The 27111-nt window shown below is 41.9% G+C and overlaps 1 protein-coding gene across 1 annotated transcript in view; it reads left to right on the top strand.

Annotated features, from left to right (window-relative positions):
* The first annotated feature begins 1048 nt into the window (after positions 1-1048).
* LOC148135925 (putative G protein-coupled receptor 139) overlaps positions 1049-27111 on the top strand; it is a 120237-nt gene continuing 94174 nt past the window's right edge. Inside the window, exon 1 of the mRNA XM_087984468.1 lies at positions 1049-1265. Within this exon, the coding sequence (XP_087840594.1) occupies positions 1049-1265 (217 nt within the window). The remainder of the gene's footprint in view (positions 1266-27111) is intronic.

Below are 27111 nucleotides of genomic sequence, written 5' to 3' on the forward strand. Positions count from 1 at the left end.
CAGATAGAAAGCGGGAGAATGGCGATGAAAAGTTCATCATTGTATGGTGGAGCAGGCTCAATGCGCTGAATGGCCAAATTTCTGCTCCAATGTCTTCTGGTTGCTTAGTTAATATTGGATCTTCTCGTTCCTCCTTGGAGATATACCCTGGAATTTGATCTTCATATGGTTTATAAAGAGTAATATTCCAATACAGATGACTGGGAAATATCATGTTCCATTCCTCCAGTCTCAGCAGCAATGTCCACAGTATCATAATCACACTGCAATTGAAATCCAGCGAATGGTACTTAATCACAGTTGATTGACATCGACAACATTAACAGCAAGACCCTCGCCGGCCCTCTCTGATCCTCGAATAACCATCTGAATTGTCTGACACATCATATTCTCTGTTAACATATCCATGCCATTTGTCTGCTAAAACTCATGTTGTTGTACGCACATTTTCCTGTCTAATTATGGACTAGAAAAGTTCCCTCCATATTTTACTTGCAATATAATCACTGATCAGTAGTTACAGACTTTATGTCTCCATTTATAAACGGAGAAACGTGTTTATATTCTGACAATCCTTTGACATTACTCCCATATCCAAGGGAGATTGAATGATTACATACAATCAAGCTTCCATCTCCAATATTCCTTCCTTTAGTCACCCCCTTATATCTCATCCCAAATGTGTAAATTTTAAACGTTGTTTTGATTTTTAATAAAATCAATATTGAAATGAAAGAGGTTAACTGGAGCTATTTGTTCAGTGACTGTGATTAATGTCAATCTCTGTGGATCCTAATTATCCCAGTGGAGAGTTTCCATCATTGACTGATAAATGGGCTCTGTAAATGTGTTATCCCATAGTATGAGTAGGAGTATCACTGACAGCACTAACAGGGATCAGCAGCTCGAGAGAGAGGGGGTGAAGAGATCAAAATGTGCGAACATTAGACTGGAATGTTACAATAATGGTTCAAAATCTAAGGACCTAGGATTGGATTGTTCCACAATGGATCAGAATCAGAGAACATTAGACTGGAATGGTACAACAATGTATCAGGAGCTGAGAACATTAGACTGGAATGTTCCAACAATGGATCAGAATCTGAGAACATTAGACTGCAATGTTCCAACAATGGACAGGAGTTTATACTCGGGTCTTTACTGGCTTTCCCAGCCTTGGATATCATTAACATTGCGGATCCTGGATATCCTTTTGATTATTCAAGGTGGTTACTATCCCATCCTGGCCATAGTTGGTGTTCCTGGTAAGTCATTATATTTGTCTACTAAACCGTGTTGATCTGAATTTCTACTCATGATATGTAAATTTTGGAAAGTGGAAGTCAATGTCTTCAGTTCCAAACAAAAGTTCATTTCCTTATAAATTATAACTAACAAAGCACTATTTATAAATTACTCACTGATATGCGAGATGGAACCAGACTGTTCTGAAACTCCATAATTCATTTTGTCCTTCACAGATATACATCTCCATGTCCTCCCCCACGCCCCCACCAATCGTGTCCAATACCACCATCATGATATGGTCCTCAGTCTCAGTGCAACTTCTGAATAAACCATGATTTGTGACTTTGTACAATCCGGATGCAACAGTTTTAAGTTCCGTCTAACCACATGTCCATCACTAAATAATTGCTCTTGAGGATGTTTAACTTGTTCTCTGCACATAGGGGAAGACAGTTTATGATTGTCAAGCCATTGACTCATAATTTAGAAACACAGAATATCTCATGAAGGAAATTGGTGGAATTTAAAAGCAACCATTATCAATTGTTATAAAAACTCATCTGCTTGCCTCACGTCCTTTGGTGAAGTCAATGTGTCATGCTTCCCTCGTCAGGTTTCCGTGTAACTTCTGTGATGAACATGTGGGTGTACTGTACCTTTAAGAGAATTAAAAGCCAGCAATAACTACCTGACAGCACCAAGTGCTCTGAAAAATAGATATAATGTAACCTTTGATTGAAAAACTCGATTAGCTCATTGTCTCGAGCCAAAAATAAATTCAGCAGAACATTTTAAATTATACTCCAAAATACCCACCTCGAATCAAGTTTGAATTGCGGAAATTGACAATCGTAAAGGCCAATGACATAATCCAATAGTTTGAGGGTGGAAAATTGAACAGTTGAGAGGAGAACTACCAAGCTACTAGCATGCAAATACTGCCTGAAAAATAGGTCTTTTAAGGGTACTTTTATTGATTAGCAAGTGGTGAAGCAGAATTCCCAGGACGAAAAGAAAACAGGAATATGGAGAAGAGCCAAAAGCTTCCTGGTTTTGAGGTTAGAAGTTTTGCTTTGTAAATCTTCATTCGCCATCTTATCGGACTAATATTGTGGAGGGGGAAGGTAAAAAGTAGGTTAGAGGAAGAAGTTGTAAACAGTCGTTCGTTTATTATTCCCTTTTATACTTTAAGAAATAAAGTTGTTAATTTTTACTTTTAATCATATTACTGCATGGGATAAATCTTTTCTCTGTTGCTGATTTTAATTAAGCAGGAGAATTGCTCCTGCGTTGTAACACTACAAACCCACAGCAATGTGTTTTACTCTTTACTGTCCTGTGGAACAGTTGAACCAGCCACTCAGTTCAAGATCAGCATAACATGCTGGCCTCACCAGGGCTGCATACATTCTGTGAGAGAAGCTGAAAAGTAAAGATAGCTCCCTTCCTCTGCCTCTTTCCCATATTCCTACAGCTCATTTTTATTCAGGTGAGTGATCATCCCCTATTTTGGGTGTATTCAATCTCATTTAAGTTCTCACCGAGACTGTTGCATATATCCATAAACATCGCTGGTGCTAGCTTTATTGATGCTGACGTACGGATGTAAGGGACTTATGAATTCCATGTCAAACGTAGTGCACAGAGAAGAAATGGCTTTTGTGGCACAGGAAATAAACGGCGATGTCTAAGTGAGAGAAAAGGATTATTGCGATCATCCCTGACAGTGTTTTTGAGGTAGTATTTAGGATACTGTGGATAGACTTTCCCTGAAGTTTCACTGGACTAATCCCTGAGATAATGGCACCATGAGCAGTGAGTGAAGCTCAGTGAGAGAATAAGAGGTGATTGCTTTCAACCTTAAGGGAGATGGGCAATCACTCATCATGTTCTAAACAGGCACTGATACAGAGATGAATTCCATGGCATTCATGTCACTCGGGTTACATGATTCTCGATAGTTTAAGAGCCTCTGCAAACGTTCCACCCAACCGCACGCACTCCCTATTTTGATTGAGACAGAGAGAGAAAGAGAGAGAGAGGTTCAGGCTTTTGAATAAACTCTCCAAATATTAATACAGTTCAATTGGTGTGTGATCCTGCAATGAACGTCATGTTATCCATAATCCCGACAGCAGCCACAAGACCTTCATTATAAAAGAGTTAACTCTTCCCAGCAACATCTGACCTCCATGGAGAACATGGGTGTGTCTTCTCGAAGATGGGAGATGCCTCCTTGAGACTTGACACTAAACATTTGGCTTCCCTCCTCACTGCCAGCAAGTCGTGTTAAAGTAGCACACGTTCTACAAATAATGGAGCCAAGATAATGTTCTGAGCATTGTGTGATCTTCAGTCATCATCCCCACTTCAGATCTTATGATGGGGAAATACATTGATGGAGCAGCTGAAGATGCTTGTGCTGAGGAGGTTAACCTGAGGATCTCCTGCAGAGATGTCCCGGAACTGAGAGGACTATTGGCCACTGACCACAAGCATCTTTCTTTGTGCTCTGAAAGACCCAGACAAGTGGGAGGTTACATCTGATTCCCATTCAGCTCAAGTAAGTAGGCGGTCCCGATGCCATCCTCAGTCAAATACTGCCTTGATATCAAAGCCATTCACTCTTTTCTGAGCCCCTGTGTTCACCTCTTTTTCACATCAATAGGTGACGGTGTATGTGTAGGAAGTGTTTTCCTCTCACAGAGAGTAATCACTGTCAGAAATTATCTTGGCTAGAGAGTTATTGGAGCTACATCACTGAAAGCATCTAAGGAGGATGTAGATGGATTTTTGACCTGTCAGAGAGCTAAGGGGTGTGATGAATTGGCATTAAAGAGGAGTTAAAGTCAACAGTAGATCAGCAATAATTGTATACAATGGCTTGATCGTTCGAATTACCGATCTTGTTCTTTATGTCCTCATATTCTGTAATTATAAAGTTAATGGTTGAAATTTTCCTGAACGTTCTGTTATTGAATGTTGCAATTAGAGAGAGTAAAGTATTTTGTGAGTCATCTCTGGGTGAGTTATAGGGAATGTATTCACAGGGAACCTGGGTCTATAATATGACCAACAAATAAAGCACGAGTTGCAGAGAGGAGACACTCTGTAAAGAGACCAGAGGCGCCTTTCGAACCCAGCCTCTATTTCCCAATTAAATTTTCCAACCCACACTAAACCGTGTGTGATAGTCTGGAGGGAATGAATGATATCTTGTGTTCCTGTAGACCAGGTATTTGGAGGAAGTAGCCTCGATTTGCTCCTTGCAGGAAGGATGAGGGGTTGAATGGAACATAGGAACATAGGGCTGAGCAGCAGGAGTGGACCATTAGACACTTTGTCACCGTTCTCAAACGCACAAAGATCATGGGTGATGTGATTTTCGTCTCAGCAGCACTTTTCTGTCTGTATACCATTTTCCTAAATTCACTTGCCTGTCAAATGTCACCAAATACAACTTTAATTAAATGTAAACATTCATGCACCACAAACGTCTGGGGAAGGGAATTGCACTTGAACAGCCCTTTGAGAATTTTTCATTTGTGTTCCAACCAAAGTTGGAGGGTCACTGTCTCCTTTTTCAGTCCCACTCCTCCACTGGTTACACCAACCTTAATTGTAACCAGTTTGGTGAAGTGGCCAATGATATAAGTCTCAGCGTAGGTCATTTTCAAGAGAAATGTGAGACCCAGAAAGCTGAACTCATAACAAATGTCAAAATGATGGATTGCCCCAAATGTTATTCTGCCTTTGAAGTTATTCTGCTCACACAATGTTCTGGTCGTGGGATTTCTTCCGAGAACACTTGGACTTAGCTGAATTCCCTTTGTTTCAGCAGTGGAGAGATTCCAATGAATCCTCACCAGGAATCCTTCACAAGTGGTAAAGATAACTCAGGGATTTTCTGGTCTCACATTTTGCTATCGGGCGGAACAAAGCAAGAGAGAGAGAGATCAATAGGCTGCTGCATCTCAGCCAGGGAACAGTTTTCTCCCTCTCTGTGTTGGAACATACAATAATGTCAACGGAACACCAAACTGGGCCATGTGTGCTCTCCTGGAACATTATCTGGAAAACTTGATTATAGATTCTATGCAAGTGCGTCATTCCTTTCAATCGCAAAAATTGTTCGCATTTTTTAATTTAAATCATGCGTCTGTGTAAGTTGTAAATATCGGTAGGTGTCGTCATAGTATGTGTGTTAATATCAATACACCTTTTTCTTAAAATTTATTCAAGAGAGAATGCACATCCAATTGATACACTTTTCAGAAAGTCATGAATGGTTCAATACTATTTCTCAGCTAAGATCGAAACTGATAATCCTCCATAACAAAAGACCGACATTCCAGGTATATCTTCGAAAAGAATTATATCCTTTCATTTTGTTTCAGGAGATCAAAACTGCACACAATGCATCAGGTGTGGTCTCTGCAATGCCCTGTACAGATGCAGTTAAACATTCCTGCGATTGAACCTGATACCTTTTGCCAAAAACAGCATCATTCCATTAACCTCCCAAATCACTTGCTGCATCTGCATACAGACTTCATATGATTCATGTACCAAGAACATGGAAACCGCCTGTGACACAGAATTCTGCTATTTCTCTCCATTTAAATTGATTACCATTGTTTCATCCTTCATTCCAAAATAGTTTACTTTATGTTAGTTCTGCTGAATGTTTGCTCACTCACTATATTTGTTTACTCAAAATGCTGTGAGTCTTTGGAACACTCTTCCCTACAGACCATTGGAGGCAGAAATATTGAATATTTTTGACGCACCGACAGAAGGTTCATGAATAACAACAGAGTCAAGGATTATCGAGGAATGGGCAGCAATGTGCAGTGTGGGGAAAATGTAGACAGTTATATCAAATTACACGGTTCCAGAACATCCAGGAATATAATGAAAAATGAAACGATAATATCGATACAACATTAAGGGGGAATCCAACATGCCGGCGATCCGGAAGGTCTGTTTTGCTGGGCTCTGCATCACAGCACGGGCAAAGTGGTTCTCTAACCCATCCCATCCTAGCCATGTATGTAAATTTCAACACTAAAAGAGCGATAGAATCTTTACTAATCCCGTTTTGTCAAGTGGAAATGACAAAACACGGGAAAGGATCGAGTAAGTCCCAACAAGTGGTGCCCCCGTCAGAAGCATCGAGCCTGCCTGAGGCTGTAGCTGCAACCCACTCTGCTCGTTCCATGGACCGAGTTCCTCACCAGGCCTTGGTCACTGAGTTCACCAAGTTAGGTGAAATGATTGAAGCCATGATTGAAGGACAGCCATGGCTAGAGCCGCTCTCAGCAGAGCTCCAAAAACATGAGCAGCAACTTGACAGCCTTGGAAACAGAAAAGATGATGTCAAGCGCCGAGCTGCAATGGCAGAGACCGCGATCAATTCCTCTCATTAGATTCCTTTGAAAACCAGGTCCATACCTTAACTGAACATGACGACGACCTCGAGAACAGGGGTAGGATGAAGAATGTTCACATCGTCGGTTTGCTGGACCGGACGGAAGGTGGTCAGCGGGTGAGTTTATTGAGAACTGGCTGCTGTGATTCCTTCACTTCAAAACTGAAAAGGGACAAGTGAAGACTGAGGCAGTTCTTTGGGTTATGGTGCGCAGGTCAGACTCAGACCAACGTCTTTGTCCTATCCTTGTGTAGTTACATCGTCATGGGGCTAAACAAAGACTGATGGAATTTCCGGCACACAGGAGACAGATCCGATTGCTTTTATTCACGAGGGCTCCAGTATTATGTTCTTTCAGGATTTTTCAACGGTGGTGACTCAGGAAAGAAAATCTTTTGATGCCATCAAGAGAAGAGTAAGGGAACTCGGAATTCAGTATTCCTTACGGTACCCAGCGGTGCTCCGTATTGCTTTCAATGGATCCATACACTCGTCTGACACTCCAGAGAAAGTGAAAACTTTGTGACTTTTTAAAGTAAGATGGATGTTTAGATAATCATGTTTCTCTCTTAAAGAAATTTTCTAGGAATTTTCTGGTATTAACCAGTGTTAAATTGTAGTCGGGGATGGGTAGAGTATTCACTTTTAACTTCCTCATTAGTATTACTACTCTTTTTCTCTTTCCTTGTTTGTATCTGGGGTGCGGGTTGCAAAGGTACTTGTGATGATTAAATACCGACCAATGGGCAGTTGAAGCTCGATTTTTGTTGTTAATTGCCCTGGATGTCATATTGGTAGCAGGCAGAAGATAACATTTTGTGATATGGAACCGTCCCCACTGAGCGGGCGTGAGATAAATTCCCAATCGAATGTCATTGGCACTTTGGATTTTGTTTCTTCTTTTGTTTTTTTTTATGAGTTTAGTTTTGGAAAGTTTTGAGAGCTTGTTAGTTGCAGTAGTCTTAGTTTGTGTTGTTTTTAAGCTCTATGAGTCTTTTTTCATTCATGATCAGTGATGTGTAATTCGAGTTCTTCCTCTCTAGAGCTCAAATGTTGCTACAGTGCGTGATGGATAATGATGATCTTAAATGGTGTAGCTGGAACAATAAGCGGATCCATCGTCCAGTCAAGAGTAAAAATGTACTTTCTAGTCTTAGAAAGGAGAGGGTGGATGTTGTCCTATTGCAGGAGATGCACCTTGATGACAAGGAACATTTGACATTACAGCAGGGTGGGTTTGGTCGGGTTTATTTCTTGTTTTTTAATAGTAGGAGTAGGGGAGAGCCATACTGGATAGGAAGAATCTTCCAGTTAAATTACTAGATTATATTTGACACTCACAGGAGAATCATAATCCCGAAATCCTTGAACAATGGGAAAAAATACAGTATTTTGAATGTTTATTGCCTCCCGGCGCGCCCTCTTAAAACCGTGGTAGATGCAGTTTCCAAATTAAGTTATCTTGCTTCGTGCCACATTATTATAGACGATTTCAACTGTCTTACGTACCCCACAGTGGACAGAATGTCCAAAGGTCCTCCAATACCCTCGTTATAATGTAAGCAATTGGTGGATTTGTGTGCAGCACTAGAGCTGGTGGATGTCTGGAGGCAGATCTACCTCACAAGTAGGGATTTTATTTTCTTCTTTAACCAGCAGAAATGCCACACGATGGTTGATCTCTTCTCCATCCCTGCAGCAATCTTAGATTCGGTGGCATCCTGCACAATTGGGACTATTATCATTTCTGACCATGAAGCAGTATACTTATTGATTAAGATTAAGGGCAATATAACAGATTCGAGACACTAGCGAATGTATCCCTTTATTCTTAAGGCTAGTTAGTTCATTGAGTATTTCTGCAATGTATTCAGTTCTTTCTTAGCCATTAATTCGGATTCAACCAGTAGCCATCCATTCTATGGGAAATTGCTAAGGCTTATGCCAAAGGAATAATTATTCCTTAGGATGCAGCAGAAGGGGGAGCAGGAACGCTGGCTTGAGGCACAGCTGAGGGCAGCCGAGAGGGCATACTGTGACAGACCCTCAGTGGCTAAGCTGCAGAGGATCACAACGCTTCGGTCTACTGTGAATTCCACGCTCACACAGACAGCCAAGAAGGAACATACTTTTGCAAAACAAAGGCTGTTTGAACATGGTGATAAGCCAGGCAGGTATTTAGCCTATCTTGCCAGGAAAACGAACGCCCCTCTCAAGCCATTACCTGACTTAGGGAAGGTACTGGGATCCTTACGTTTGATTCCAAAAAGATTAATGCAGCCTGTCCGAGATTTTTATCCAAATTATTTCAGACTGAACATTGTGAGGATAGATGGATTAAGATAGAGTCATTTTTCAAGAACTGGGTCTTCCAGGAGCAACCCCTGAATAGGTGTTGTGCCTTAATGCACCATTGTCAGCGCAGGAGGGTGTGAAGCAGCTTTAGAATGTAAAGGCACACGGTCCTGACGGATTTCCGAGTGAATTTTTAAAATAATTTATAAACCTATTGTCAGGGCTGATGTTCTGTCACTCATACAGTCAGGAATCCCTCCCTCGATCCTTAGGAGAGGCTCATATCTCTCTGATGATGAAGAAAGTAAGACCCTGGAGGATTGTGCTTCTTACACGCCAATCTAACTTTTAAATGTTGGTTTCAAAATCCATTCTGAGACCCGAGCATTAAGGCTGGAAACTTTGCTGCCTTCGTTGCCAAAGAGGAACAACAGGCTTTATAAAGGGCCGCAGATCTTCCTACAATGTAAAGAGGTTACTCAATATGATCCAAGAGTGGCAACAACAATCTGCCCAGGGATTATTGATCTCTTTCGATGAGAGAAGGCATTTGATTTGGTTGAGTGGCCGGATCTCTTCTGAGCATTAGAACGGTTTGGTCTACGCAAAGTTTTTATCAAGTGGGCGAGGGTCCTTTACCGCGATCCTCTGGCTGCGGTTCTCACTAATGGTGTGCCAACCAGTAATATTAATATTTCTCCAGGCAGCCGACAAGTTTGATATCTTTCATCATTGTAGTTTACGTTGGTGATTGAGCCACTGGCCGCCATCCGTAAGGATGTCAACATATCTGCGCCAGAATTAGGACAGAAGTCATGGAAGATTACTGTGGGGATATAGGTAAAGTAGTGTTATTTCTGCAATTATAATTACTTATGCAAGGTAAATGAACTCAAACCAGTGTGTAATTGTTTCAGTCAAGAGTTGAGTCAACTACAATGCAAACTATGTGGAGGAAATGCATAATTGTTTTTGTATTAGCTAAAATTGTATGCAAGAATGAAACGTGACTGCAAAACAATGGTAGATGTTCCAGACAAATAGATAAGGTGCTGTGAGAATGTAGGTTAACTACTTGCACAAGCAGTAGTTATAAGCTTCTGTTTCCCACTTTTACAGAAACACACGAACAAACCCCAATTAAAAGGTCATAAGGATCAGTATGGTTGGGGAAAGCACAGATGGAGGGAGTAGATAATGGTGAAGAAAGGATATACCTAACAATGGGCCACAGCGGGATGTGGTCAAACGGCCTTGTGCGGCCATAAATAAGCATTTTGGTACAGACAAGGCACGATAAGGCAAGAGATAAACAGGAGTAATGGGTGCCGGTCTTAGAGAAGTGGAAGATGTTAACGTGGAGAAGCAATGGGATAAAAAAGGAACCAAATTACATAAATATCGTGTATTCATTGAATTCAGTGTGTGTGTGTGTGTCACTGCCTTGTAGACAGTGGACATCGCACCCTCTTGCAAGGGTAAAATAAATGACACTACTGATTCAGATCTTGTCTCGGACTGAAATTATTGAACTGAGTGAGCTTTGTTTCTCACAATTACATTGTATGCAGATGATTGTCTTATGTTTTTGTCAAATCCCGTAATTTCGGTAGTTCATGTGATGCAATGCGTTAATTCACTTGTTGCCTTTCTGGGCGATAAGATTAATTTTACAAAGTTGGAGGCCATGCCTATGGATGTTCTTAGGGAAATAACTGATACTGAGGGCAAATCTTGATTTCCTTTTAAATGGTCACTGGGGTGGTTTCCCTGTTTCAGTATCTTCATTATATCTGTCTTTGATCATTTTTTTAACATGAACTGTGACCATTTATATGACAAAATTAAACCAAGTTGGGAGGCATTTCCAATCTCCTGTCGAGGTCGGATAGCTGTTATTAAAATGAATGTCCTTCCTCATTTCCTACCACCCGTGTGAATGCTTTCTTTGATATTTCCCAGACAGATATTTAAGAAACATAATGGCTCTTTTAGCTTTTATATTTGGTACCATAAGCGATTCTTTATCATGCTAACAAAATTGCAAATGCTCCACAGATTGTGGGGAGTTGATTTCCCCGATTAAAAGCTATCAATTAAGCTCTTTTATCATCCTATGTTAGTGCCTGGGCCGCTGAGGACTCGACGTCAATACGGCTCGACATTGAGCCCTCTCAGACAAAGTGAACCCTTATTAGTCTGTTGTTCTTTTGACAACATTTGTGGAGGATTGTTAATAAATAATGATTATCAATACTGTTAAAACTTTAAGGACAATACGTCAGATCGAGGGCAATACAGCCAAAACCACGTTTCTTACCCCTTAAATTGGTATACCAGGTTGTCAATCGGGGAAAATGGATTCCAGATTTAAACTGTGGGCAGCGAGGGGGTACCTTGCTTGGGTAATTTAGAATTGGTAGAATCCCTACAGTGTGGATACGAGCCCATTGGAACTCTGAAGAGTAACCCACCAAATCCATTCCCCTACCATCCTATATTTATCTTGACTGATGTCTGAACTTACAGATCCTGGAACTCTATGAGCGATTTATCAATTGCCGATTCATCTAACCTGCACATCTTTGTGACTGTGCGAGGAAACCTACGCAGACACAGTTGAGAACATACTAACTCCACACAGCCAGTCGCCCAAGACTGGATCCAAATCCGGGACCCTGGTGCGGTGAGTCAGCAGTGCAAACCAATGAGCCACCACGTGTAACGTGAGGGAGAAACAATGATACCATTTGATCAAATAACTCGTAAATATGGACTACCTGGTAGGGACTTCTTATGTTTTTTTTTTCCAGATTAGTGATTTGATTTTAAAAACACACACTTTTAACAGACTCATCCAGATCCAATACAGAGAAGTGGGTGCATATTGCTAAGGATACACTCTTTGTTAGTACCCTTTATCATTTGTTGCAGAGTGTCCCCTCAGACAAGACTGTACAGCTTCGTGACGTCTGGGCGAGAGAGTTGGGGGGTATAGATCTCTTTGGAGACATGGGAAGATGTTTGTTAAAATGCTCGAAGGATTTTGATCTGTAATAGGGGACCCATTCCATGCAGTTGAAAATTCTTCTGTCACCGGATTTTCTCACAAAATTCAGTGTGGGATTATCTTCAGCATGTCCTAAATGCAGAATGACTAGAGGCACTCTTACTCATTGCATGTGGTCCTGCTGAAGGCTTCGTATATATTGGATCACTGTGTTAGGTGTGCTAGAGTGGGTCTTGGGTACCGAATTGGAGGTGGACACGGTTTCTCTTTTCCTGGACCTGCCCAGAGTATATTACGCAGATGCACATGGGAAAAAAAAAATACATCCTTACTTTCTGTGCTAGGAAAAAAATATTCTGTTGTGTTGGATGTCTGAAACTCCGAGGGCCTGTTGGGTCTTTGTAAGCTCATCATGGAGAATATCTATTTGGACCTTCTCACCAGTATGGTGCACCAAAAACAGAGATTAATAGAGATGTACAGCATGGAAACACACCCTTCGATCCAACCCATTCATGCTGACCACATATCCCAAACCAATCTAGTCCCACCTTCCAGCACCCGGCCCATAACACTCCAAACCCTTCCTATTCATATACTCATCCAAATGCCTCTTAAGTGTTCTACTTGCACCAGCCTCCACTACTTCACCTGGCAGCTCATTCCATACACGTACCATCCTCTGTGTGAAATAGTTGCCCCGTAGGTATCTTTTGTATCTTTCCCCTCTCACCCTAAAACTATACCCTCCACTTCTGGACTCCCTGACCCCAGGAAAAAGACTTTACCTATTTACCCTATCCATGGCCCTTATAATTTTGAAAACCTCTATAATGTCACCCCTCAGCATCAGATGCTCCAGCGAAAACAGCCCCAGCCTATTCAGCCTCTCTCTATAGCTCAAATCCTCTAACCCTGGCAACCTCCTTGTAAGTCTTTTCTGAACCCTTTCAAGTTTTAGATTAGATTACTTACAGTGTGGAAACAGGCCCTTCGGCCCAACAAGTCCACACCGACCCGCCGAAGCGCAACCCACCCATACCCCTACATTTACCCCTTTAACCTAACACTACGGGCAATTTAGCATGGCCAATTCACCTGACCCGCACATCTTTGTGACTGTGGGAGGAAACCGGAGCACCCGGAGGAAACCCACGCAGACACGGGGAGAATGTGCAAACTCCACACAGTCAGTCGCCTGAGTCGGGAATTGAACCCGGGTCTCTGGCGCTGTGAGGCAGCAGTGCTAACCACTGTGCCACCGTGCCGCCCAAGTTTCACAACATCTTTCCGATAGGAAGGAGAGCAGAATTGCACGCAATATTACAACTGTGGCCTAACCAATGTCCTGTACAGCTGCAACATGATCTTTCAACTCCTGCACTCAATACTCTGACCAAAAAGGAAAGCATACCATACGCCTTCTTCACTATACTATCTACCTGCGACTCCACTTTCAAGGAGCTATGAACCTGCGCTCCAAGGTCTCTTTGTTCAGCAACACTCCCTGGGACCTGACCATTAAGTGTATACGTCCTGCTAAATTTGCTTTCCGAAAATGCAGCACCTCGCATTTATCTCAATTAAACTCCATCTGCTACTTCTCAGCCCATTGGCCTATCTGGTCCAGATCCTGTTGCAATCTGAGGTAACCCATTTCACTTTCCCTTCACCCTCAGCTCTAGTCACTTTTCCCAAAATGCTCCCCCACTTTACCTCCGTCACCTATCCTACCCTATTTCCCAAAAGTAAGTCCCTTCCCCAGTAGAAGCCTCGATATATTGCTTGTGGAAACTTTCCTGAACACACTTAAAAAATCATTTTCCATAAAAGGTCATAACCATCTGGAAGTCCCAGTCTATGTGAAGGAAATTAAAAACACCTATAATGACAACCGTATTGCTCCTGCAAGTCTCGCCAGTCTCCCTGCATATTTGTTCCTCTAACTCCCATTGATTATTTGGAGGCCGATAGTGCAACCACTATAACATCACCACCCCCCTCTTAATTCTTTGCACCGTTCACAAAACCTTATTGGATATTATCTCAGTTATTTCACCTTTAAATACTAGAGTGATATTCGCCTTAATCAGAACTATTTGTATTTAAATTGTTTCTATTTACATCTCTTCCTTGCAGTGACTTTCACATTCATAGCATCCCTTGTCAAGGCACAGTGGAGATATGGAGCTGCAAATAGATTGTAGCTGCACATCCTGTCACTTTCAGCATTGGTTACATGTTTCTCCGCACTGGGCAGTGATCTAATACAGTGTTACCGAACAATGCAACAGCCTGGGTTTGTATATGAAAGAACATGTGCGGACTGCAAAGCTCCCCACACTGAACATTTAGTCCAGGATTATAGATCAAGCATTGGTGTGGGCTGCATAGAGTTTCACTGTGGACATTGCTGGGTTGCATACAGCAGTGCACTAGCCAGATCTGCACAGTGCTCCATCCTGAATATGTAATGGATGGCTATGCGAGTTGGATTGCGAATGTGAGAGTACTAAACATCTGACAATACCTTGATTTTGTGTTTCATTCTTGTGATTGGACCTTCAAATATTATCATGTTAGACCCATCCTTCTGAATGAGTCATGGTGAGTGTTGTTACATCACCTGAGTCTGCAACATGACCAACAAATGGAGTAGAGGCTGCAGAGAGGGGAGTATCCGTAAAATGGAATGAGGGAATCATAATCAGATCAGCCGTGGTCTCAGTGAATGGGGGGCAGGATTGAATGGACCACCAATGCAACTTATTCATATATTTCTGTTTGCTCCAAGCAAACTCCCCTTCTCTCCCAGTGTCCCATACTGGTGGGGAGTGAGTCACGTCCTGCTGTCCTTGCATAACAGTACGCTGGGGCCTCACTAACCTCCAGATTTCCCTGTGTCCCAGTTTCGAGCTCTGAGGGACTCCCTCCAGTCTCTTTATCCCAGTCTCAAGTAGTTGAATGACTGCCTCTTGTTCCTGTGTCCCAACCTTGGGCAGCTGAGTGACTGCCTCCTGATCCAAGGTTTGCGAAAGTAGACGTCCTCCTCCTACTAGTGACTGACAGGCTCCAATAGCTGTGTGCTGACATGATGCTCCTGGGAATGGAGCTGAGGGCCGAATGGCTTCCCTTGACTAAAAGACTTTCTCCTGTTTCTGTAAAACACTATCAAAATCTGAATGATGTATTTTTGTATTTTACTCTCAGCAATTGAGCAAACAAGCTGACTGACAAAATTCAGAAGCTGAATAGCCTCCTCCTGTTCCTGTGTTATAGACTCAAGAGGCAATAGAGTCTCGGACATGTACAGCACAGAAAAAGACCTTTCGGTCTGATCGTCAATACCGACCAAATATCCTAAATAATTCTCGTCCCCCTTGACAGCACTTGGCCCATCTCCCTCTAAACACTTCCAATGCATGTATCCGTCCAACTGCATTTTAAATGGTGTAACTGTACCTGCCTCCACCACCTCTTTTGGCTGTTCAATCCATACATACAGCAGTCTCTGTGTGAAAATGTTGTCCCTCATGTCCCTTTTTAAATCTTTCTCCTCTCACCTTAAACCTTTGTCTTCTAATTATGGACTCACCTATCCTGTGAAAAGACGTTGACTGTTTGCCTTATCTGTGCCCCTCATGATTTTATAAACCCCTTTAAGGTCACCCCTTAGCCTCAACACTTGAATATAGTCCCAGCCTATTCAAATTCTCCCTGTAACTCTAACCCTCCAACACCTGAAACATTCCTTTAAATCTCTTCTGTACCCTTTCAAGTTTGACAACATCTTTCCGACAGCAGGGAGACCAGAATTAAAGGCAGTATTACAAAAGTGGCCAAACCCATGTCCTGGACAGGTGCAACATGTCATGAAAATGTTCAGACACAAAGCCCGCAACAATAAAGGGAAGATCACCAAGTGCCTTCTTCACTGCGCTGTCTACCTGTGACGACACTTTCAAGGAACGGAGAACCTGCACCACAAGGTGACACAGTAGCTCAGTGACTAGCATTGCTGCTTCAGAGCGCAGCGATCTGGGTTTAATTCCATCCTTGAATGACTGCCTGTGTGGAGATTGCATATTCTCACCATGTCTGTGTGAGTTTCCTCCGGATGTTATGTTTTCCTCTGGCAGCATAAAGATATACAGATAAGGGTAGATTGGCCACGCTAAAGTACCCAGGGATGTGTAGGATTAGCCATGGGAAATGCAGGCTCAGAGTGATAGGGTCGGGGTTTATCCAATGGGATACTGTTTCGAGGTTCGGTGTGGCATTGATGGGCTGAATAGGCTGTTTCCTCACTGTAGCGATTCGATCATTTCTATGGAGTTCTCCGTGATTGGTAGCTTTTGACAGGACCCTACCTATATGTGTTGCCTTAATTTATCTTGCTAAAATGCAACATCTTACATTTATCTAAAATAAACCCCATCTGTCACTCTTCGGTTCACCTAAGCAAAGTCCCATTATAGTCTGAGAGATCATTTGTCGACTACACCAACAAATTTGGAATTATCATCAAACTTACTGACCATACTTCATATACTCAAATGCAAATGATTTGTATAAGTGACAAAAGTCAGTGGACCCACTATTGATATTTGCAGCACGCCACTGGTCACAGGTCTCCAAGTTTAATGAACAAATATCCACTGTCACGCCCTGACTCCAATATTCAAGAAAAAATTGGATCTAAATGGGGAGCCCTCCCTGGATTCCAGTCTAGCCTTGTTAACCAGGCTACCTAGAACAGTTTTGTTTTCTTACTGAATTCCATGAAGACAACATCCACGGTCCTGCCTTCATCAATCATCTTCATCACTTCCTCAAAAAATTCTACCGAGTCAGTGAGACGTGATCTCCAATGTACAAAGTCCTCTTCAGTCCTTATTTTTCCAAATGCATATACATCCTTTCCCTCAAAATCCCCTCCAACAATTTAGTCACCATTGACGTCAGGCTCAGCGATCTATAGTTACCTGCTTTTTCCTTACTTTCTTAAGTAATGACACAACATTAGCAGTCCTCCAGTCTTTTGACACCTCACCTGTGGAAATAAATGTTACAAATATATCAGCAAAATGCTGAGCAATCTCTTTCCTAGCTTCCCACAAACGTCTGGGATACAACTGATCAGGTCCCGGAGATTTGTTCACCTTTATGTGTTTTAAAATGTCCAACACCTCCTTGTAATATAAACACTTTTCAAGATATCACTACATATTTTTTCATTCTCTCGCTCTTGTAACTCCTCGATATTAAATACTGAGAAAAAATACTTGTTTCGTATCCCACCCATCTCCTGTGGTTCCACACATTGGTAGCCTTCCTGATCTTTAAGGTTCCCTATTCTCTTCCGAGTTAATCTTTTGCCATTAAAGGATTTGTAGAATTTCTTCAATGCCTCATTAACCCTATTTCTAAAGCAATCTCAAGTCCACATTTTTCTGGCTTGATTTCCCCGTTGACTATACACGTACTGCCCTTATACTCCTCTCAGGAATCACTTGATCTCAGCTCTGTTAACCTGACATATGCCTCCTTCCTTACCTTGACCAGAGCATCAATATATCTAGCCATTCAGCACTCTCTGCACCCACCAGCCTTGTCCCTCTCACTAACAAAAATACATTGGCTCTGGAGTCTCTGAAACCAAGTTTTGATGGCCTTGCATTTTCCAACCATCCCTTTAACTGTGAATAGTGTATTCCAATCAGCCTGTCACAGGGCTCGCCTAACACTTTCAAAATTGGCCTTATTCAAAGTTTGAACTTTAATGTTTACATCGGGTTTTTCCTATTCCAAAACTAATTTAAAACTAATATTTTGCGTAACAGGCTTGAAAGTTAAATAAACACTTCCTGCCCCTCTGCAACAGGCTCGAGAGGGTGAATGGTCCCCTCGTGGCCCTCTGTAATAGACTGGAAAGGCTGAATGGATTCCTCCTGTTCCTATGTAACAGACCCGAGACATTAGATGCCACAGCAACCCGTGGATTACGAGCAGCCGTTAAACTGTATCTGATGGAGGTCCATCCTTTCTCAGTTACAGAAACACAACCAACACAATGTACTCCAGGTGCCCTCTCAGTAACACCTCATACAGCTGCAGCGACACATCTCTTTGTGTTGAATGATTCTGTTGGCAAAATGTACCAATATTCTAGATTTCCACCTTTTCAAGTAGAACCAGCCGAATATGGGCTAAATGGCCTTCTCTTATCCCTCTGTAAGAGACCCATAGGGACAGAATTGCTTCGGCCTGTTGCTGAGCAGCAATCTCAATGCTCTGTCTCAAGGTTATGAAAGGATTTGATATTAGGGCACTTAAACCAGGAGGAGCCTCATACTGGTCAATACCTTTGTGTTAAGGTATCTTGAAACTTGCCCACTCGACTTTTTTAATGCAACAGATCTGTCATTTTATAACTGCCTCCTTACATAAACAGAGTGGAACATAAATAGACAACTGCAGTGTTCTGTTAATACTGTCATATACAAAGTACAAAAAGATTTTAAAGATTTATGGTCTATCCCGCAGCAACCCTCACCCATTCCATACAAACCCAGTAAATGTTCCCTTTTATACTGATATGAAAAGTGATGTGTGGAACTGGTTAATTGAGCCTGTTTGTTCAGTCATGATTTGGAGATGCCGGTGTTGGACTGGGGGTGTACAAAGTTAAAAACCACACAACAGCAGGTTCTAGTCCAGCAGGTTTAATTGGAAGCACAGGAGCTTTCGGAGCGCCGCTCCTTCATCAGGTGATAGTGGAGGGTACAATTCTAAGGCACAGAATTTATAGCAAAAATTTACAGTGTAATGTAACTGAAATTATACATTGAAAAATACCTTGATTGTCTGTTCAGTCTTTCGACTGTCCGAATACCATGATAGTTTCACTTATCTCTTGTGTAAATCACAATACCCTTTTTAAAAAAAAGTTCCATTCTCAGGTTAACTGTAGTATTGACTGTTACCTAGACAATATATTGAAGGTGTTAGCCCCTTGTGTTCTCTTGTCTATGCGATGATGCTTAGATTGATTCTAATTTGAAAAGTGAGAATATAGAGTTTACATGAAATCATGCAGTTTTTGAACTCAGAGTTTTACATGAATTCATGCAATTTTTGAGCAAAGTACAATGTAACTCGGCATGTACAAATACACCCCACAAAACATATGTGTGCATGAAGGTCGTCTGTTTGTGTGTTTGTGTATGGGTGTTTTTCTGGGTTGAGGGTTGTGAGTGTGAGAGGGAGTGTATATGTGTGTGTAGTGGTGTAGAGTGTCTTAAGTCTGTGAGGGGTACATATGTGAGTGTGGTAGTCAGTGTGCGTGTCTGGGTGGGGGCTGTGAGTGTCTGTAAGAGAGAGTGTATATGTGTGTGCATGAGTGTAGAGTGGTCTTAGTCTCTGAGCGGATGCCTGTGTGAGTGTGTGTGTCTGTCAGGGTGTGTGGGAGTGTCTGTGTGCGTGTCTATGTATATGTGTGCCCGTGTGTATGTTTGTGCATAGGAGTGCCTGTGTATATGTGCGTGTAGTGGTGTCTGTGTCTGTGTGTGTACAGTGCAATGGTGGTCACCTGTAATGTGACATGAACCCAAGATCCCGGTTGAGGCCCTCCCTATGGGTAAAGAAATTAGCTGTCAGCCTCTGCTCGGCCACTTTTCGCTGCTACGTGTCCGGAAGCCCGCCTTGGAAGATGGTCACCAGAAGGTCCGAGGTTGAAGATCCTGGACCACTGAAGTGTTCCTCAACTGGGAGGGAACACTCCTGTCTGTTGATTGTTGTGCGGTGCCCATTCATCCATTGTCGTAGCCTTTGCTCTGTTTCCCAGTGTTTGTTAAGTGACTGTGATTCATGCCAATCTCCATAAATTCCAATTATCCCAGTGGAGGGTTTTAATGATAAATGGGCGCCGTTCAATGTGTTATCCCATAACATGAGCGGGAGCATCACCGACAGCACTGATAGGGAGCAGCAGATCCAGAGAGAGGGGGAGGAGAGATCAGAATCTGAGCACATTAGACTGGAATGTTCCAACAATGGATCAGAATTTGAGAACATTAGACTGGAATGTTCCAAAAATGGATCAGAATCTGGGATCATTGGACTGGCATGTTCCAACAATAGACAGAAGTTTATCCGATTATGTTTGGTATCTTTCTGCATTTTGTTGGTGGCCATTATAATTGCGGATCTATTACGCTCTTCTCATTATTCAATATATTTATTATCCCTTCCAGACTATCGTTGGTGTTCCTGGTAAATGTCACTGTCCAGATTTTTTTTTCTATAAACCAGCTATGACTGTATTACTGTTCTTTCATATAGTCTACACTTCTTGTCGCTATTATTTTCCTGCTGAAACTCTCAATCCAGATATTCACTCGACAGACCACTACTAACTACATCAATGAACGTGTTCAATTACTGTCTCCCTCTCTGCTCTGGAAGTGTTACGCATGTGTCTCTATGTTGACCTACTCAGCTCCAGCGTAGAACTACAACTTATTGTATCATGGCCTTTGTTATTTAAATATTAACAGCATGGAGGTCACTCTCTACTGTTCTGGTTACAAACTTCACTTCCTTCCACTGTTTCCATCCCATCCCTGGCCAATATCTGCAGCTGAAGCAGACAAGTCATAACTGTGGATGATCCCTTTGACTATGAGCTCTTTCTTCACACCATTCCCTGGACATTTCTAACTTGAAATATTCACCACTCCTGAATATATCTCGCTGGTTTATTCCATCTGCTTTTTGAACCTTGAGCTATGAAATACAGTCTTAAGGAAGCCAATAATTTGCTACTGCCACTTCCGGCTTCAAACCTGCCGAAGCAAATCTGATTCGAACTCACACCAATCTCCCATCCATCTGTCATTCATGTGCACGCCGATATATATTGCTGTTGTGTCTGGCATGCCTTTATTTTAACATTCTCAAACACTTCATCTGTCCATGAAACTTCTCTCGTTCCCTCTCTGTCTATTAACAAAACGCCTGCCAGTTGTTCGTATTTAAAATAGTTTCCTCCATGTGCGTTCCTTCTCAAACAATAAGTTTCCGCTGATCTGACAATGTCTTTATGCAATGTTCTCTTTCTTGTAATTTTACTTTCGAAGGTCTCACTTCCCCAGTTAGTCCCACTGCCAGGTCTGTTTCCCGAAATTTCCACAACATCTTTTCAGTTAATTAACTGTCTGTTTCTGTCTTGAATGTGAATCTCCCTGTCCCTCTGTATCTTTCCCTGACCTCGGGTTTTGGCTCCCTGGTATATCGATTGCTGGCATTGTGTAGCTCAGAAGCAATGAAATGGTGTGTGTCAAGCTGTTGTTCAAATCCGGGTATGTCCCATGTGATGGTCCATGGACAGGTGTGTTTCAGAAGTTATGAGACACATCCTTGTAACTTGGACTGTACCTGTGTTTGCCCCTCTCAGGTGATCTTGCTGTCAGTAACACGAGGAAGCCCCTTGAGTAAAGGAACAGTCATTTAAATTATGTGGCAATGCTTTCACGTTTTTTAAAGAAAAGGTTACTTTCTCCTTTTTTTAGTAAGAGATCTTAAAGGCCAAAGTGCCTACTGAAAACGGCTCAACTCAAAAACGTATGAGGCTTTTATGTTTCTTTTAAAATAAATAGTAGTAACAATGGCCAGCTGGCACAGACCAGGATTGATAGTGTTTTCCTTGTATCTGTAACAGTAACCAGGTGCTTGGGTCCCAGAAGGGTTGGTAGTTTTAATAAATTATCCCTAGACTTTATTCTCTCTGAACTGGACTGGAGAACTGTATGCAAGAATGTATGTCTGAATGCTCATTTTTGCCAAGGGGTGTGTTTAGGTGATGTTAGTATATTGGAACAGTTCATTTGTAGCAGGTTCTGTGTCCATCATTCAGTTAAGATTTCCAATAGCTAAGTTATTCTAATTTCCTCTTCATTTTGTATGGATTTTCATTCGAGTGTTTAAATATAGTGTGTTTTTGCCTAATGGTGAGTGGTTGGACGAGTGGAATCACATCTGGGATATCCAATTCCCATCTATCTTGTTATTAAGGAAAGGTTGGCATCCAAGCTACCTTCTTAAAATAGTTTGATGCAGTCTAGTTGGTCTATAGCAAACTGGGGTCTCTTGTCTGGTGCTAAATCGGTAATTGCGTTTAGAATTACAATCCCTACAGCGTGCAAACAGGTTATTTGACCCAACAAGTCTACATCCGACCCTCCGAGGAGTAACCTATCCAGACCCATTCCTCTACATTATTATTACACATTTACCCTCACTAAGGTATCTAACCCACACATCCCTGAAAACTATGAAAAGCATGAAACCCTGAAAGCATGGCCAATTCAGCTGACATGCACGTCTTTGGGTTGTGTGAGGAAATCAGAGCATCCAGAATAAGCTCATGCAGGCACTGGAATGTACGCACCAGGAGGCTATTGGGCTCAAAGATCGCGTACGGTAGTTGTCAGTGTCTTTGGTTCCAGATGTTGAATTCGGTAGGTTTAACCAGTGTTTTATGTATAAAGATTATTTCAGTCACTAAGAGTTATCTGTGTGTGGAAGAAGTAAAGTTTTACAAAAGATAATGAAGGCAAAGCTGTAGGAATTGACAGACAAGCTGGCGTTGGGATTGTGATTGTCTGTGAGAAAAATGAGAGATAATTACAGCTGTAGCTCAGCAAATACATTTGGTGGAACCGCCATCAGTCTCTTTAGAAATGGCTCGAATTCAATTTCAAATGAGGCAGCTTGAACATGAGAAGGAATTGAAACAGTTTGAATTATGATGAAAAGTAGAAATAAAAGAAAAGGAAATGAAGAAGAAAGAGAGAAAAAGAGAGAAGAAAAGCAGAGAGTTTCAACTTCAAAAGTTAGTAATGGAAAGTGGACATGGAAGGCGGTGATGAAGGTAGACAGTAGGCTGGATGAGGAGATTAGTGAGGATGAGCAACCCTATAGTAGCCAAAGGCCTGATGGGGATATGTTTAGATACATCCAGGCATTATCTAAATTTGATGAGATGGACGGGGGAGCCTTTTTAATTGCATTTGAGAAAGTGGCTAAACAAATGCAGTGCCCAGTGACCATGTGGATTTAGTTGATCCAAACAAAGCTGATAGGTATTTGTATCCGTATCGGAGGAGGTATCTGAGGAGTATGAGGAGATGTAGAAAACCATCTGAAGTGCATGCGAGCTCGTGCCAGAAGCCAACAGACTGCGTTTCAGGAATCTAAAAAATGCGTCCCTGGTTAAACACACATTGACTTTGAAAGAATCAAAAAATAATAATTTTGAAAGGTGGATAATGGTATTAAAAACTGAGCAAACCAATGACACTCTTAGAGAGATTCTTATTTTGGAGAAGCTCAACAATTCACTTCCTGCAGTCGTTAGAACTCGTGTGGAAGAGCAGAGAGTTAAAATGCCAAGATTAGAAGCTGAAATGGCAGCTGATGATGATTTAGTTCAGAAATCCAAGTTTGGTTTCTGTGAGGGATTCAGAAGAATGTGCAAGATCTTCTTCAACCATATCCCTGTGAGAGTAAGATTTATTGGCATAGGCCAGGAGAAGCCGGCAAAGAGGTTACAGCATTAAGAGGCACAGAAGCATATAATTCTTTCATGCTGAGACATGAGGAATTATGTCATTCAGAAGGAGTATTGGAGAGATGAGAAGTGATCCATTATGTAACGTGTCGTTGGACTGTCCGGTGGAAACATCAACAGATTTATTCCACAATGGGGAAGGAGGCCTTGAGCTTGACGTTGGCGTTACAACATTTCAGCATTTAAATTGAGAATAACATACAAGAGACATTTTTTTTTTCCACTGATCGTGACCCCTTAAAGTTTTTGGAGAGGGTTGGGGAGAATAATACGAGTCTGTTTCGATTGAGCTTATTATTGCTGCCTTTCAATTTGAAATTATACAGTTGACAGGGCGAGCAAACCTAAGTTTTGACACATTGTGGAGACTTGGATGAAGAAAGACAAAGGCATTCTGTGGCAGGAGTAAAATGAATGAAATCGAATCTAGTTGTGAACATTTGTATGCTCAGAGTCAATGTAATATATGTTCATTCCAGTCTACTAATAGAGAAAGATTAGGCGGTCTAAAATGAAGCCATTTTTGTATATTGATGGATCATTTTATTGATGGTGGAGTTGTGTGTATACTATCACTGTAAAAAGGTGATTTTCTCTTGGGTTATTTTTTTGAAGAGAGGTTTTAAAGGCAAAGATGCAGAACTGCTGTCTGAAAACAGTTTAAGTAAATAAGTGAGAAAGCCTTTAGGTTTCATTAAAACATTGATAACAATGGAAGGGCAGTGGCCAGCTCTCCCAGACCAGGTTTTCTCGCTTTGTTTTGAGCTGCAGCATTAAGAAGCTGCTGGGCATCCCAGAAGTGTTGGAAGTGTCAATGCATGATCCCTAGCTGCTTTTCTCCCTGAGATCTCTGTTGATGCCGTTTCCTCCTGGATTGGAAAACTGCTGTAAGCATCTGAATACATTTGAATATATCTTTGTGCCAAGCGGTGTAAACCAAGTAGGTATGGTATCTATTGTTTGTGTAAGTGTTCCAACATATAAGCCATCCCGAATTTTTCTTTTCTTTGATTGTATTTTAACTAAAGTATTTGAACAGATTATATTTTGCTTAATGTCGAGTAGTTTGACCAGTCACAACATATCTGGAAAGCACACTTCGCATCTATATTCAAAATAAGAAAAGGTTTGGGTCTAAGCAGCCTTCTTACAATATTTTGCGGGGATCTGGTCTGGTTCACAACACTTGTAGCCGAGGGGTTTCTGACTGACTCCTGTTATTAAAAATTTAGTGGGGAGGCTGGGGATGGTTTGCTGGAGGTTGTGCACTGAGCTGCCTCAGACATTCAGGGAGACCTGAGGATTTGGTGACCCAACTCGAGATAGAGCATGAGGACTGTATTTTCAGCATCTGAGCCTGCAACATGAACAACAAATGGAGCAGAGGCTGCAGAGAGGGGAAGCTCTGAAACCACGGAGTGAGTGTGTGTGGGGAAAGAGATCTGCTGTATCCACATCAGATTTTCCAGGAACAGCTTCCCAAGCTACACTTGACTCAGGAGCAGAGTGTAAGGGGCCCTGACTGAACAAGGAGCTGGTCACAGAGCGATGTCACCTCCTTCAACACGACCTGCAGCTTCACACCAGAGGGAGGATGGTGCTGCCAGTGGCTGTTAGGGTCACTGTTTCATTCAGCTTCTATGATCCAGAACTTTCCAGGCAGGACTAGGTGACATATCCATCATTTCCCAGTATCTCAACATCAATGTCACCAGTCGGTGAAGGAGTATATATATGGTGGATGAAGTATATGGATTGTTTCTCCCTCAGCAGGGAGCTGCCGGGTGTATTCAGTAATGCCTTGCATAGTTACACCAACACTCCCTACCTTTCTACTCTATCCTTTTATAAATAACAACTGAAATTATGCTTGTAGTTCTCATTACGAGCAGTACCCGCAGGCAGGTTTTCTATGATATGCAAACAGACACCCAGATCCCTCTGCACCTAAGCATTTAGAACTTTCTCTCCATTTAGATAATAATTTGTCTTTCTATCACACTGGCCAACTTGAATAGCCCCATATTTATTCACTTTAATTCTCCTTGCCAAATGTTGGCCCGTTCACCCAACCTATCCATATAGTTTTAAAATCTCTTGCATCATCATTCCGAAGTAATTTCCCACCAATGTTAGTGTCATCTGAAAATGTGGCATTGTATTTTCTATCCCATCAACCGAGTACAGTAATAACATCGATCGCAAATGGTTGAGGCATGAGAACTGAAATCAATGGCACCCCACAAATTGCATTTGCCAGAAGAATATGACACACTTATTCCATCTGACTCCATTTTGTTGGATAACCAATCCTCCATCCAAGCGAACTAATTACTCCTAGACCCATGTTGTCTCATCTTACCACTTACTCTTTGGAGAAGCGACATATCCGATGCCTTCAGGAAGACGAGATATGTTCTATCTCCAGGATTCCCACAATCCACCTTGTTTGTGACATATTCAAATAACTCAACCAAATAATTGAAACACGATTTAGCCTTCATAAAACCATGTTGACTCTGACGAATTGTGGTTTAAGTTAGCAAATGTCCTGAACAATGGATTCTAATAATTTGCCATAAATTACAATAGTTTATTGTTGCAGTTTCGTCCCTAATGTATGCCATTATTACAAGTTCTTCCCTTTCGAAAACCTTTACGTTTACTTTGAATTCCTGTTTAATGGGCACAAGGCTTTAAGAGATCTGCTCCAATTATTGTGTAAGATCCATGTGTGACTGAATGGAGTCATCATCCTTCTGGTGTACAATATCGATGGGCTGACGTCTTTCTCGTGTTCTCATGTTGCCATCTCCAAGGCCAGAAATGACCTCCTCCTGTTGATGCTTAAGAGGATTGGGAGATTATGGAATCTTCTTGTTGCTGTGTAACATTTTGAGGGGCTGATGGGTCTTCTCATACTTCGCCATAACAGGTGGATATACTGAAAGGTCTCCTCATGTATCCTGGAGATGGGACCGAGGGATTGATTGGTCTTCTCTTCTTCCCATACAACAATCACGTGTCCAAATTACCTCTTCCTTTCTTATGAAAGAAGTCTCAGATAGTTTTTATCATTATCCAATTCCCTTGCAATAGGCTCGGTGGGTCTGAATGGCCTCCTGTTATCCGAGTGTAACAATCTCCAGCCAATGTGTGACCTCTTCCAGTTCCTATGTTACAGACATGAGGAGGCTGAATGGACTGATCCTGTTGCTGTTTAACAGGATACTGGTGCAGCATAGGCTCGAGTGGCTGATTGGCCTCCTTCTGTCAGTGTATATCAGGCTCCAGGGGCTGAATAGCTTCGTCCTGTTTTGGTGTAACAGGTTTGAAGGCCTGAATATCCTCCTGTTGTTCCTGTGTAACAGGCTGGAGAACGGAATGGATTCCTCCACTATCTGTGTAATTCACTTCACATGTTGAATCCTTCTGTCATCTATGTTCAAATAAGATCATCTTCAATTCTTGTAAACTCCAATGCCGACTGGGTCA

Source organism: Chiloscyllium plagiosum, unplaced genomic scaffold (assembly GCF_037043375.1).
Source record: "Chiloscyllium plagiosum isolate Xiang-an unplaced genomic scaffold, Cpla_swu_hap1 HiC_scaffold_48, whole genome shotgun sequence".
In the NCBI taxonomy this organism is placed as follows: Eukaryota; Metazoa; Chordata; class Chondrichthyes; order Orectolobiformes; family Hemiscylliidae; genus Chiloscyllium; species Chiloscyllium plagiosum.